This window comes from Pan troglodytes, chromosome 15 (assembly GCF_028858775.2).
Source record: "Pan troglodytes isolate AG18354 chromosome 15, NHGRI_mPanTro3-v2.0_pri, whole genome shotgun sequence".
Lineage (NCBI taxonomy): Eukaryota > Metazoa > Chordata > Mammalia > Primates > Hominidae > Pan > Pan troglodytes.
In genome coordinates, this window is record NC_072413.2 from 62,996,966 (window position 1) to 63,011,869 (window position 14,904).

A 14,904-nucleotide genomic window follows, 5' to 3' on the forward strand; every position below is an offset into this window, starting at 1 on the left:
CGGGTGGATCACCTGAGGTCGGGAGTTTGAGACCAGCCTGGCCAACATGGAGAAACCCCGTCTCTACTAAAAATACAAAATTAGCCAAGTGTGGTGGCGCATGCCTGTAATCCTACTCAGGAGGCTGTTTGTTTGTTTTTTGAGACAAGAGTCTCCTTCTGTTACTGCACTCCCGCCTCCTACTCAGGAGGCTGAGGCAGGAGACTCGCTTGAACCCGGGAGGCGGAGGTTGCGGTGAGCCAAGATTGCACCACTGCACTCCAGCCTGGGCAACAAGAGTGAAACTCCGTCTCAAAAAAAGAAAAAGAAAAAGAAGAACTTTCTGGCTGGATGTAGTGGCTCATGGCTGTAATCCCAGGACTTTGAGAGGCTGAGACAGGCAGATTACTTGAGGTCAGGAGTTTGAGACCAGTCTGGCCAACATGGTGAAACCCTGTCTCTACTAAAAATACAAAAAATAGCCAGATGTGGTGGCTGGCACCTGTAATCCCAGCTACTCGGGAGACTGAAGCAGGAGAATTGCTTGAATCCGGGAGGCAGAGGTTGCAGTGAGCCGAGATCACACCACTGCACTCCAGCCTGGGTAACAGAAGGAGACTGTTGTCTCAAAAAAACAAACAAACAAAACATTTTTTTTAAAGCTTACTTGCATTTTCTGAAGTTTCTACAATGATCTTTTATTATTTTGTAATTAAAAAAGGAATGGTTTAAAAATAAGCTGATTTGTCCTTATTTCAAAAACCACTTGACAGTTAATGAGAGTTTCTGCTTCACAGATGCCTTAAAAGCTTTACCCGTGGTTCTTCTACGCATTGATTTAATGAACTTTTAAACATTTCTTAGACTTCCCAATAATGTATTTTGCTTTGTGCCTAGGAGGTGGTTACTTCTAGGTGCAGAAAACACTTGTTATGAACAAAGCCTACTGGCTCTGACCCATGAGGAAATAGATTATTTTTAGTAAGATACAGAGAAATCTTAAGGACTTCTATATAAATAGAAGATTTTTTTTAGACTAGCTGAAATAGAATATTGCCTTTTTATTTATCTTGCACAGGGAAATGAAATGCTTTGAAATGCGTTCAGTTTTCTTTCTTCATACAAATATATTAAGGTGACCTAGAGTCAAAAAGTCTAGCTCTGCAGTTTTATTATTTTCCTGCCTTCTTTTCCCCTGCATGTAACACACACGCCCCCTACACTTACACAAAGGTTTCTCTTTCCTATTTTGTTCACTGCTGTGCTTCTATTTGTTTAGGGAACAATATGATAAGCTGGGTTCCCTCTAGTGGACAAAATACTTTTGTCAGCTGCTATGACCGCTGACCAAAGCCAGCAAGGCCAGGTTGTTACTGCTGGTATCAGAGGTTTCAAGAATAATGTATTCATAGCCTGGAATGTTTTCTTTATTTTTGGTAGAGACAGTGCCTTGCTGTGTTGCCTGGGCTGGTCTCAATCTCCTGGGCTCAAGTGATCCTCCTGCCTTAGCCTCCCAAAACACTGGGATTACAGGCGTGAGCCACCATGCCCAGTCCATAGGTAGGACTTCAGCTTGCCTCTTTTTTTTTTTTTTTTTGAGAGTCTCGCTGTGTTGCCCAGACTGGAGTGCAGTGGCACGATCTTGGCTCACTGCAACCTCCACCTCCTGGGTTCAAGCAATTCTCCTGCCTCGGCCTCCCGAGTAGCTGGGACTACAGGCATACAGGCGGGAGCCACCACACCCAGCTAATTTTTGTATTTTTAGTAGAGATTGGGTTTTACCATGTTGGCCAAGTTGGTCTCGAACTCCTGACCTCAGGTGATCCACCTGCCTCAGCCTCCCAAAGTGCTGGGATTACAGGCATGAGCCACCGCGCCCGGCCTTTTTTTTTTTTTTTGAGACGGAGTTTTGCTCTTGTTGCCAGGCTGTGGTGCAGTGGCATGATCTCAGCTCACTGCAACCTCCACCTCCCGGGTTCAAGTGATTCTCCTGCCTCAGCTTCCCAAGTAGCTAGGATTACAGGGGTGTGCCACCACGCCCAGCTAATTTTTGTATTTTGTAAAGACAGGCTTTCAACATGTTGGCCAGGCTGGTCTTGAACTCCTGACCTCAGGTGATACACCCGTCTTGGCTTCCCAAAGTGTTGGGATTACAGATGTGAGCCACCGCACCCGGCCTAGCTTGCCTCTTTTAAGAGGTTATATGCACACATTTATATGTGTTTACCTAAAATGAATTAATATTTTGGAACTAGACTAAGTACATTTGCTTTGCTTAATGGTTTTGGCACTGAAGGAAGCATCCTCTAATGAGAATCCCATTCTTTGTTACTGAAAGCAGCTTCAGTGAAATAGAGCAAAATAAAATTCACAGGGAGACCATCGCACTGTTAAAGTTATGTTTTTAGCTTCTGTAAGATTTAAAAATTGCCTTTAACTTAAAAACCATTTTAGGACATTTCAGCTTGTAAGATTTTTCCAAAGATAAATTCAAATTTTGCTATTTCAGTGTTTTATCCTTTCCCTTTCAAAAGGTTGTTAGTAGCTTATCCCCGGAATAGCCCCTTAAATATTTTTCCTTTTAATTTTTAAGTCTAGTTTGTATGTTTCCTTACCTTTCAGTGAGGACACCATATCTAGGCCTTTGTCTCCTGGGCATTTTTCCTGGCCAGGTGCTGTTGGCACCTGGTGGGTGCAGGTCAGGGGTGCTGCTAAATATCCTCTACAGGACAGTCCCTGCACCAAAGAATTACTGAGCCCCAATGTCAACAGTTGAGAAACTCTGCTCTAAAGTAGCCAACTTTTTTTTTCTTTGAGGCAGTCTTGCTGTGTCCCCCAGGCTGGAGTGCACTGGTGCAATCTCAGCTCACTGCAACTTCCACCTTCCGGGTTCAAGCGATTCTCGTGCTTCAGCCTCCCAAGCAGCTGGGACTACGGGCGCATGCCACTATGCCTGGCTAATTTTTGTATTTTTAGTAGAGATGGGGTTTCACCATGTTGGCCAGGCTGGTCTCAAACTCCTGGCCTTAAGTGATCCGCCCACGTCGGCCTCCCAAAGTGCTAGGATTATAGGCGTGAGCCACTGCGCCCGGCCTATAGTAGCCAACTTTCGACCTGACCATTCTTCCAGAACAGCAGCCATCCAGAGACTTGCCGGTGCTTGATGAAGAGTCAAATAACACGTCTGACTCTGTGAGCAGCAGAGGCCACCCGGAATCAACAAGAGGTGCTGCCCGTCTTCACCTGTCCATTGTCATATTCTACCTAGGGAAGGAGATTTCCTCTTCACTATATCAAGCTGAAGCTGTTTTAGTTAGTACGAGAACAAGCTTGATGTGATGCCAGCTCATGCATCTTGCATTTACATCCCCTCCTAAGCCGTTCTGCCCATGGATGACTGTTCCTATTTCCAAAGCTGTAATCTTTTTTTCTGTTTTTTTTTTAAACCTGCCCAATTGTGCAGAACATAGCTATAATTTTTATAACTTATCCTAGGCCTTAAGTCTGTCTATGATAGCCTATTCTAGTGCTGAAGTTTTTTATGTAACCTAAATACTTCTTGCTACAAATTAGTCTCAGTTTTTACCTACTAGAATGTTTATGTAATTATCCTTTGTATATTGGAGGTATTTTGCTGGGTAGCTTTCTCATTGTGATTGTCTGTAATATTAAGCTTTTTATTTTATTTTAAAAATAGAGATAAGGTCTTGCTGTATTGCCTAAGCTGGTCTCAAACTCCTGGCCTTAAGTGATCCTCCTGCCTTGGCCTCCCAAAGTCTAGGGATTACAGACACGAGCCACCACACCCAGCCAAATACTTAAAAAAAAAAAAAAGTAGTCATTTTTACAACTCTCATGTGAATTCCCTTTGAGGTGGAAAATGGAGGCTAGAGCCAGATACAGTTCTGACTAATACTGCGTTTATGATGCTTTTAACAAGCATTTTTATTGTTGTTCTTCACAACTCGTGGACCCTTATTACTGGTCTTTTCCTGCTATGTTCCTAGTCATTTCCCATATTCATGTGCCTTACCCATCCCCCACCCCTGCCATCTCTAAGCGTAATTCTTGCTATTTGTACCTGTTGCATTTGTTTTATTCTTATTGGTTTCTGATTTGTTTTGCTGCTCATTTTGTATTATATGCTTATTTACTGTACATGCCTTTGAATCCTTCATCCAAACTGATGACAGTGTTTAGAATCAACATTGATTAATTGATTGAGACAGGGTCTCACTCTATTGTCTGGGCTGGAATGCAGTGGCACAATCATAGCTCACTGCAACCTGGACTTCCCCAAGCTCAAGTGATCCTCCCACCTCAGCCTCCTGAGTAGCTGGGGCTAGAGGTGGGTGCCAACGTGCCTGGTTAATTTTTATAATTCTTGTAGAGATGGGGTTTTGCCATATTGCCCAGGCTGGCCTTGAACTCCTGAGCTCAAGTGATCCCCCTCGCCTCAGCCAAAGTGCTGGGATTACAGGCATGAGCCACCATGCCTGGCCAGAATCAATCACTTTAGATCAGTCCTCAGCCATCACCTAAGAGTCCCAGTAAACTCCTTATAAGGCTGAGAGGCAATCGCTGATATCCCTGCTTTGAACTTGACTCTCTTACAGGATTTACATACTCTTTAATGATGGAATGATAAAAGTGGTGGTGTCCAGCAGAACTTTCTGTGATAATGAAAATGTTCTATATTCTGTAAATGTCTATAGGTGTCTATAAACATCTATACATGTTCTATATTGGCCACTAGCCACAGTTAGTTGTGGAGTACTTGAAATGTGTCTTGTGTGACTGAAGAGCTGAATTTTCTATTTTAATTAATTGAGAATTTAAATTGCCTCATGTGGCTAGTGGCTGCCTATTGGACAGCACAGATGTATCTCACTGCTACTCAAAATGTGGTCCCCAGACCAGGAGCATTGCTATCACCTGGGAACTTATTAGAAATGAGGACTCTCAGCCGGGCATGGTGGCTCACGCCTGTAATCCTAGCACTTTGGGAGGCCAAGGCCTGCGGATTGTCTGAGCTCGGGAGTTCGAGACCAGCCTGGGCAACACAGTGAAACCCTGACTCTACTAAAAAATACAAAAATTAGCTGGGCGTGGCGGCATGCACCTGTAGTCCCAGCTACTCGGGAGGCTGAGGGAGGAGAATCACTTGAACCCAGGAGGCGGAGCTTGCAGTGAGCTGAGATCGCTCCACTGCACTCCAGCCTGGGCGACAGAGGGACACTCCATCTCCTAAAAAAAAAAAAAAAGAGGACTCTCAGACCCATCTAGTTCTACTGAATTAGAGCTGCAGTTTAGCAAGATCCACAGGTAATTTCTATGCAACTCAAGTTTGAGAAGCACTGATACCTGGCTGAACATTGGAATCACATGGGGAGTTTAAAAAAAATACTGCCACCTGGGTCCCACCCATAGTGATTCCGGTTTAATTGGAATTAGGTGTGGCTTGGGTGTTGGGATTTTTAAAAACACCCCCCAAGTAATTTTAGTTGTGCAGCAAGGACTAGTGATGGCTCAAGCTTTGCATGTATCTGAATCACCTGAGAATTTGGTAAAAATACAAAGGCCCAGGATCTTTTCCACCTCAGCAAGACTGGGTCTCTGTATTCTTTTATTAGCTTTCTACAGATTCTGATGCACACATTTTGGGTTTGAAGATCCATGATGTAGAAGATAGTTTCCCACTTTGCTGGTAATTGGCACGTAAGCTAGAATGAAATGCCTTGCTGACGTTAAAGAAAATTGATGTATTACAGCTTTCAGTCATATTCTAAAGGAATGATTTTGTGAATACTTGTTTTTCACAAAACGTGCCACTTGGTGTTTGTACAATGTTTTTTGCTTGTAATTTTTTATTTATTGGTGAACATCTTGTCTCTATGATAAGTTTTTCTCCCCCTACGTTTGTGGGAAAAAAAAATATTTTTTTGTAGAGCTGGGGTCTCACTGTGTTGCCCAGGCTGGTCTTGAACTACTGGCTTCAAGCAATCCTCCTGCCTTGGCCTCCCAAAGTACTGGAATTACAGGCACAAGCCACTATGCCTGGCTCCTTTTTTTTGTTTTGTTTTGTTTTTTAAATATGTAGAAGTATCATTAACATTTTGGTCTTCAGAATTGCTAAGAAGTCTGTGAATGACAGCTGGTAGTTCATAGTCAACTTGCCAGTTCCTTAAGGTGCAAGTTGGAAAGCCTTGGGATCAGAATGTTCTGTAATACGGAAGTGTCTGAGATCAAGAGAAGCCCAACCTCCAGTTCTCTAGCACAGCCCCAGACAGTCAGATGCAGCATGTCAGCTGAGGGAGGTTGGCATGGAGGGATGGTATCAAGGTGTCTGGTACATTCAGATCCTAACTAATTCGAGGCTTTAGGGTCAGTAGTGTTGCGTTCGGCACGATTCTATCTTAGGAGCTGGGAAAGGGAGTGGATAACCAGGTGACTCTTTTTCTTTCTTTTAAAAAATGTGCTGTTAAGTTTTGTATCAGCTAAAACTTTTTGTGGTACAGAAACCTTTTGGTATGCTAGTGCAGCCAGCCTTTGTTAGGGCATGAGCTTATTAACTATTTGTTTCTGGGAAATGTCATAAGAATTGATGACGATTTGGAAAGAAGGAACAAATTCAAGTTCTCTACAGAAATTAATTGCTGTTAAAAATGTGTCACATGCTGGGCACGATGGCTCACACCTGTGACCTCAGCACTTTGGGAGTCCGAGGTGGGAGGATTGCTTGAGCCCAGGAGTTCAAGACTAGCCTGGGCAACATGGCGAAACCCCATCTTTATAAAAAATACAAAAACTAGCCAGGCGTGGTGGCTCATGCCTGTAATTCTAGCTACTTGGGAGGCTGAGGTGGGAGGATAGCTTGAGTCTGGGGAGGTTGAGGCTGCAGTGAGCCGTGATTATGCCACTGTCCTGCAGCCTGGCCGACAGAGTAAGACCCTCTCTCAAAATCAAAAACAAAAACCATAGTGCCACATAATTGTTTTCAACTTCAGTTTCAATCCTTGTGTTCTCTACAGTAAAATTTTAGGTGCAAAAAGAAGTATGTGTTGTTTTAACCTGTGACGTTTCAGAACTCACAGAGCAAGGCAGCAGCGTTTGCTTTTGCTTTCCCTGCCCGGATAATGGGAACTCTGAAATCGAAAGCAATTAAATGTGATGTTGGCAAACAGTTATAAACTTGTGTCTTCTTGGAGAGTAGGCTATGTAGTCTTTCTGGCAGCAGTAGCAAGGAAATAATGAGGTGAAAGCGCCCAGGAAAGAAGGCCCCATGAACACTGCAAAGACAGTTTGCTTGTTGTAAATGGAGGTTTCTCCTGGCGGGAAGGCTGTGACCCTGCTGAGCTGTGGAGAAACAGCTTGATAACCAGGGCTTTCCTGGGGCACCCTTTCTGGTGCACTTCGGAAGACCCCGGACTGATGATAGGGCTCTCTTGATTTCACCTAAAGCAAGACTGTAACCTCTGGGCAGCCTGATGCCAGGCTTAGAGGCAAACCCTCAGAAAACAGCTCCCTTCAGTGAGGGAATGGGAGCCTGTTTGAATTAACATGGAGAATTCTCCAAGAACCCGCAGACTGGGAGGCATTCTCACGGCGAGTCAGTGCAGCTCCTCTTATGTTTACCACAATTAAGGTGAGCATGAGAGCAGCCTGCCTCTCTTCTATTCTCCCAGCCATGGAAGCAGGCTCCATTAAAAATGTGTTTTTCAGCCGGATGCAGTGGCTCACACCTGTAATCCCAGCACTTTCAGAGTCTGCGGCGGGTGGATCACTTGAGGTCAGGTAGTTCAAGACCAGCCTGGCCAACATGGTGAAACCTTGTCTGTACTGAAAATACAAAAAATTGGCTGGGCGTGATGGTGCACGCCTGTAATCCCAGCTACTTGGAAGGGTGAGGCAAAAGAATCTCTTGAACCTGGGAGGCGGATGCTGCAATGAGCTGAGATCACACCACTGCACTGCAGCCTGGGCGACCGAGGGCAACCCCGCCTCAAAAAAACAAAAAAAAAAAACTTGCTTCTTACTGGTGGAGTAGAAATCAGTGGCCCACAGAGGCTTAGGTGGCAATGGGAGTGAGAAGACCTCTATTTACATGTTCATGATAGGCCTAGGTGATGGATCCTGACTAGGATGGTTAGTGTGGAGAGAAGCAGTTGAGCACCATGTTTTGGCAAAATTCAAAGGCTGGGAGGTTCCCAAAGGCAAGGAGGAGGAGGCTGGTACCACAGGTCCAGGGCAGCAAGTTGAGTGGAAAGTCTGGGAAAGGTTTGTGTGGGAAGCACGGGAGACTCTTACCCCATAGCCACGAAAGTCGGTTTCTTCCCAGCCTTGTGTTCCCTGCTTCATGACCAACAAGCGCTTAAGTACGAAACTCAGAGGAGGGCAGACAGAAATGATGATAGCTGGGGAGAGAATTAAGCCCTTTGGGGAGAGGTTATATTCAACAAGTGGGAGGAGAGGTTCCCCCCAACTTTTGAGGGAGTGGGGGATCATTGGAAAGGCATGGAATCTAGTGGGAATTTGGTGTTTTGACATGAATGCTCTCTGACATTGTTTTTGCCCTTTGGCTGTGTACCTAGTGTGTGTCAGTTCCTGGAGCTGTGTCAGAGCCCAGAAGGTGGCTTTGGAGGAGGACCCGGTCAGTATCCACACCTTGCACCCACATATGCAGCAGTCAATGCATTGTGCATCATTGGCACCGAGGAGGCCTATGACATCATTAACAGGTACAGCGAAAGCCAGCGGTGACAGAAACCCAGAGGAGTTCCCTGCCTGCTGACACGCACTGACTGTTGCCTCTCCTACCTCTTTCCCTGTTTCTCAGAGAGAAGCTTCTTCAGTATTTGTACTCCCTGAAGCAACCTGACGGCTCCTTTCTCATGCATGTCGGAGGTGAGGTGGATGTGAGGTGAGTGGGGTTTTGCACAGGCTGCCACATCAGTTGACTCTAGAGCTCATCTGCCATTAGAGATGCCAAGCCTAAGGAACATCATGGGGAAGCTGCTGCTTTGTCCCAGAATGACACATGGGATGACATGTCAGTGACACGTCAGAATCATTCAGATGTGATGCAGATGTCCTCAGGTGTCATGATCACTTGACTTATTTTATGTAAATGTGAAAATAGAAGAAACAAATGCTTTTATTTTAGAAATTAAAAATACATTTGTTTGGTACAAAATGATATACCACAATATAAATAACTGTATGGTGTAATGTATTCCTTCACCTCTCTGAGATAGGAAGGGAGGGGAAAGTCCAGCAGGGCCTCAGTAAATACCTTCTGAGTGAATTTGATGAAATCATGAGAATGTCTAATCCCTGAGGTCCTCCTGAGGCACATGAGAGTTTTTCTGGGAGGTGCAGAGAGCCTTGTGGGCCAGGAGAGTGCAGTGCAATAAAATCGCATTAACTGATTGGTGCCAGTTAGCTCGAAATTATTATTTTCCTCCATAAGTGTCTGATGTACCAAGCAAGTTGCTTCCTCACCTGGCAGATTACTTATGAGGCATACAGGGAATTCATTGAATAAGCCATTTCTCTAAGACAGTGGCTTATTGAGATTTTATGCCATTTTCTTATTATTTAGTTGAGAAATACATTTTGTGAGGTTTCTATAGCAAAGCTGTCTTACTGCCTATGTGTAAATGGGTTTGCTTCTACACAAGTTGATTAATAGTCTGGCTTAAGCATCTGGTTTAACCATTGGTTTGAAAGTACAGGGGAGGAAAAAACCACGAACATTGTGGAGCATAAAATACATTATAGATAATAGCAGGTAATCAGGCTGCAAAGACCTTTAGTTCAAGATGTTCTTCTATCTCTAACTTGTCTAATCCAACCAAAAAAATTAGATTAGGATCTGTGTATACCAGTGAAACCAGTAGAACGACTGAGGTAAATCAGTATGTGTTGATTCTTCTTAAGGAAAATGTTTAAAGAGTTTTTTTCGCTCGTGTTCACTACATTTTCGTTCCTCTTCTGTTGCTATTCCCCCAAAATATGCACAGTCTTGAAACACAGCTTTTAAAAACCTACTAAGATTATTAGGCAAAAGCAAACAAATCATAGCAAGATCCTTTTGGTATTTTATCATATACCTTTTGCAGCTGTGATTATTTGCCATCTTATTCATTCCAGCACTTTTTTTTCCCCCTATGCTCTTTATTTATATGTTCTAGATAAATGCTAGGAAACTTCTCCAGTAAGGCAGCTTGGTTCCCCTGCCGAGCACTGTAGCCATATTCTTCCCTGACCTTTGCTCTTTGGGTGATGCTCTGCCATTCGTGCCCGTGCTTTCTATTTACATAAAGGATTAAAGATATGAATGATAGAGAAAAGCTAGCAGATTGCATCCATTTTCCTTGCTTTGCCTGGTTTCTAGTACCCCGATTCCATCATTTTTCACTTGGCATTTCTTTCATTGTCCTTTGCCTGGAAGCATCAGCCAGTCCTCAGGAGTGCTTGTTTGGGTGGATTTGACTTGGAGAAAAGCAGCAGTGATGGGAGAGTTTGACATCTGGAGACTAGCTCGCTGCCCTTCTGGGATAGACAGCAGTCTCTGGATGATCTTTCTGCTCTGTTACACTGCTGATAGTTTCAGAGATGAGCCTACTCAAGGGTCTGTAGTTCCAGTGTATTGTAAAAAATCAAATCACAGTGAACTCATAGCAAGCACTATTTTTTCTCAGTTCTTAAGAAAGGAAGAAGTCATTATTCCTGACCTTCTAATCTAGGTTATATAATCTAGATCATTCTGTGAGGATAAGGTGGAGGCAGGGATCTAGCATTTGCAGAAGTTTGGTGAGAAAGCATGTGTTGCTCAAGAAAGGACAAGTTCAGTGTTGAAGTGTAGATGGCCTGGTGGGCAGGGGAGCAGTGGAGCTGGAGGGACAGGCTGGGAACAGGCTACAGAGGCCCTGAAATCTCCTATGGAGTCTGGAGTTTAGGGATGTGATCTGATTTGTATTTTCTTAGAAGTTTCCCAATTGCAGTGATGGACTGTAGTGTTCCAATAAAAGCCCTCTGGTTTCAGGGCTGGAGGGAGAGAGAGCAGGAAGACTGATCCAGGTTGAAGAAGGCTTGGATTTGGGTGATGGCAGCAAGGATGGAAAGTTAGTGGACAAATTCAAATTTGAGAGCTGCGATGACTGGGTGGAGGGAAAGGGGGAGAAATACATGAAAAGGTTGTATTACGTTTCCTCCCCATCTCAGCGTGAGACCTGGGACTCGTGTCTTCTGTCATCACTTCTTAGTCCTCACACTTGTGAGAGGCAAACTGTATTATAGGTCGCCTCCTACCTCACAAGTCACAATAGGATTCAAGAGCAAATGCATCCGAGCCTCTTTAAGAGGCCTACGATTGCAAGGAAATTAGACAGATCTTCAAAATTAGCTGATGGTAGATGATCACATTTGGCATTGGCACTTGTGACTCTTGTGTGCTCCCAATGCCTGCTAGTGGAACTAAACTTCCACTGTGCCTTTGGCTGCTAAAAATGCTGGTAGGATCATAATGCATGCAGCTTCTGCAGAGACTTCTTTGGAATACCTCAGTAAGTCTGACTTCATGTTATATCTATACTGAGTAAGATGGAAACCAGGGCCGAGCGCAGTGGCTCATGTCTGTAATCTCAACACTTTGAGAGACTGAGATGAGAGAATCACTTGAGGCCAGGAGTTCAAGACCAACCTGGGTAATACAGCAAGACCCTGTCTCTACAAAAAATTTTTTAAAAATTAGCCAGGTGTGGTGGCATGCATCTGTAGCCTCAGCTGCTTAGGAGGCTGAGGCAAGATCAGTTTGAGCCCAGGAGTTTGAGGTTGCAGTGAGCCATGATAGCGCCACTGCACTGCAGCCTGGGCAACAAAGTGAGATCCTATCTAAAAAAAAAAAAGAAGATGGAAACTAGGCCCTTCTTTTATGTTTCTTAGGAGCCCTTAGGAATATAATTTTTGTTTGTTTTGTTTTGAGATGGAGTTTCTTTCTGTTGCCCAGGCAGGAGCGCAGTGGTGGGATCTTGGCTCACTGCAACCTCTGTCTCTGGGGTTCAAACGATTCTCCTGCCTCGGTCTCCCAAGTAGCTGGGATTACAGGCGTGTGCCACCATGCCCAGCTAATTTTTGTATTTTTAGTAGAGACGAGGTCTCACCATGTTGGCCAGGCTGGTCTCGAACTCCTGACCTCAAATAATCCACCTGCCTTAGCCTCCCAAAGTGCTGGGATTACAGGCATGAGCTACCACGCCTGGCCAGGAGAAGGATTTTTGAGCAGAATTCAAACCAATGATTTTTGTCTTCCCTGTGCTGGGTATTTGAAAAAACCATAGAGGGGAAGGAAAGGCAGTCTATGTGTGTATACCATGACAGAGGGAGAAGCTGAAATAAAATGTGCCCCGAGAAGAATTAGGGCTGGGAGGATGGAACAGCAAGAATGATCCTAAATCAAGTATAATATTTTTTTGTGTTTGGTTTTTTTTTTTGAGACGGAGTCTCACTCTGTTGCCCAAGCTGGAATACAGTGGCATGATCTTGGCTCACTGCAACCCCCGCCTCCCAGGTTCAAGTGGTTCTCCTGCCTCAGCCTCCCAAGTAGTTGGGACTACGGGCACACGCCACCATGCCCAGCTAATTTTTGTGTTTTTAGTGGAGACGGGGTTTCGCAATATTGGTCAGGTTGGTCTTGAACTCCTGGCCTCGTGATCCACCTGCCTCAGCCTCCCAAAGTGCTGGGATTACAGGCATGAGCAACTGTGCCCAGCCTAATAATGCTTTTTTAAAAAATAGCCCGGACGCGGTGGCTTATGCCTGTAATCCCAGCACTTTGGGAGGCCAAGGCAGGTGGATTGCTTGAGGTCAGGAGTTTGAAACCAGCCTAGCCAACATGGCGAAACCCCATCTCCACTAAAAATAGAAAAATAAGCCAGGCATGGTGGCATGCGCCTGTAATCCCAGCTACTTGGGAGGCTGATACAGGAGAATTGCTTGAACCCAGGAGGCGGAGGTTGCAGTGAGCTGAGATCATACCACTGCACTCTAGCCTGGGCGACAGAGTGAGACCCTGTCTCAATAAAAACCAAAACAAAAGCAAAACAAAAAATATAGACGTGCGCCTTTTTCATTTAACGTGTGTGTGTGTGTGTGTGTGTGTGTGTGTGTGTGTGTGTGTGTGTGTGTGTACTGGTGAGCGGTTTGAAATCAAGGCTCTTTTCTCCCTCTAGAGGTTTAAGGACTGTATTGGAGTGGACTCACCTGTTCCTATCCTTGTTTGATCTATTACAATTTGGTGGCCTGTTGTGCAGTTTATCTGTTGCAGAAAAAGTATAGTTAATCTTTAATGTGTCAAGGCTGTAAACAGAAATCCTGGCTCTGAAACAGTACTAACATCCAAATGAATGAGCATATCAGAAGTACCTGAATGATACCATAGATTTATGGCAACCATTATAGGTCTTTGAAAGAAGAGCTGAATCCACTTTTGACATGAATTGATATGGCTGTTATTTCCTCTGATGTAGATTGGACCATGTGGAGGTAGGGAGAATAGAATGTCATGTTCTTTCACTGAAGCCATGCCGTGAGCAACTCTATCCAAATAGAATGTCACACCTCTCAGTTGGAGACCCAGGAGGACTGACCGTGTGCCAAGAGTGAGGACAGGAGGTGATTACAGCTTACTAGGCAAGGCGAGCAGTCCGCCCGCGGAGTTCACTGAGCCTCATTAGCTCTTCCGTAGAGCTTAATGTGTTTCCCGTTTCTGTCTTTCCAGAAGCGCATACTGTGCTGCCTCCGTAGCCTCGCTGACCAACATCATCACTCCAGACCTCTTTGAGGGCACTGCTGAATGGATAGCAAGGTGAGAGAAGCCAGGGTTTCTCCTGGCCTCTTGGAGAGCAGGCGGTCACGACACTACTTCAGAAAAATAAAGAAAATGCAGAGGGACTTGGAAGGAAATACAAAAATCACAGGAGATCCATTAGGGTTATCTAATGATTTTTTTAAATACTTAAAATGTCTTCTTTTTTCCAAACTTTCTTTAATGTTATATTATATTTTAGATTGGCAAAGATAAAAAAACTTTGGTAAACAATATTAGTGAGAGCCTGAATTGATTTAACCAGTTTTTAGAGCAATTTGACAGTATGTCAAAGGTGCCCTTGCGTAGGACCCAGTAATTCCACTCCCACAGAAACCCTTGCACACACGAATGGGAGAGAGGAGCACAGGACTTGTTTATAAGAGCCAAAAGCTGAAAGCAGATTCAGTGCTCATAAGCACGAGATGGGTAAGTGTGGTATAGTTGCATCGGAATATAATGTAGCAGTGAAAATGAATGAACTAGAGTTACATGGATCAATATGGAAAAATCTCTATGTTGAGTTGAAAGAATGAAAAGAAAAAAATACAAAAAAACCATACAGATTAGCACATTTACTTAAAATTTGAAACATGCAAGAGAATTCTGTATTGTTTCTGAGAAGAATCATGTGGTAATAATATAAAAACATGTATACGAAAGATAAACACCAAATTTAGCATAGTGATTCCCGCTGAGGGGAGAGCAAAGGAAATGAGATAAGTCTGCATAGGAGACTTCAGCTGTAATAGTTAACAACAACAAAGACCTGAAGTGTATATGGCTAATTCTAAGCTAGGTATTAGATACGTGTATGTTCTATATTTTGTTTGCTGTACTTTCCTGGATGCTTCAAATATTTCATAGTTTAAAAAAAGCAGGCCAGGTGCGGTGGCTCACGCCTGTAATTCCAACACTTTGGGAGGCCAGGGCAAGCGGATCATGAGGTCAGGAAATCGAGACCATCCTGGCTAACATGGTGAAACCCCGTCTCTACTAAAAATACAAAAAATTAGCTGGGCATGGTGGCGGGCGCCTGTAGTCCCAGCTACTCGGGA

General features: G+C 44.2%; 2 protein-coding genes across 4 annotated transcripts in view; one reads left to right on the forward strand and one right to left on the reverse strand.

Moving 5' to 3' along the window:
* The window catches only part of FNTB (farnesyltransferase, CAAX box, beta), a 75,300-nt gene that overhangs the window by 32,211 nt on the left and 28,185 nt on the right, over window positions 1-14,904 (forward strand). For both annotated transcript variants that reach the window (NM_001302412.1, XM_009427944.5), the window contains 3 exon segments: window positions 8,571-8,717; window positions 8,816-8,899; window positions 13,760-13,846. In NM_001302412.1, the coding sequence (NP_001289341.1) occupies window positions 8,571-8,717; window positions 8,816-8,899; window positions 13,760-13,846 (318 nt within the window).
* MAX (MYC associated factor X) overlaps window positions 1-14,904 on the reverse strand; it is a 99,028-nt gene that overhangs the window by 15,434 nt on the left and 68,690 nt on the right. The window lies entirely within an intron of this gene.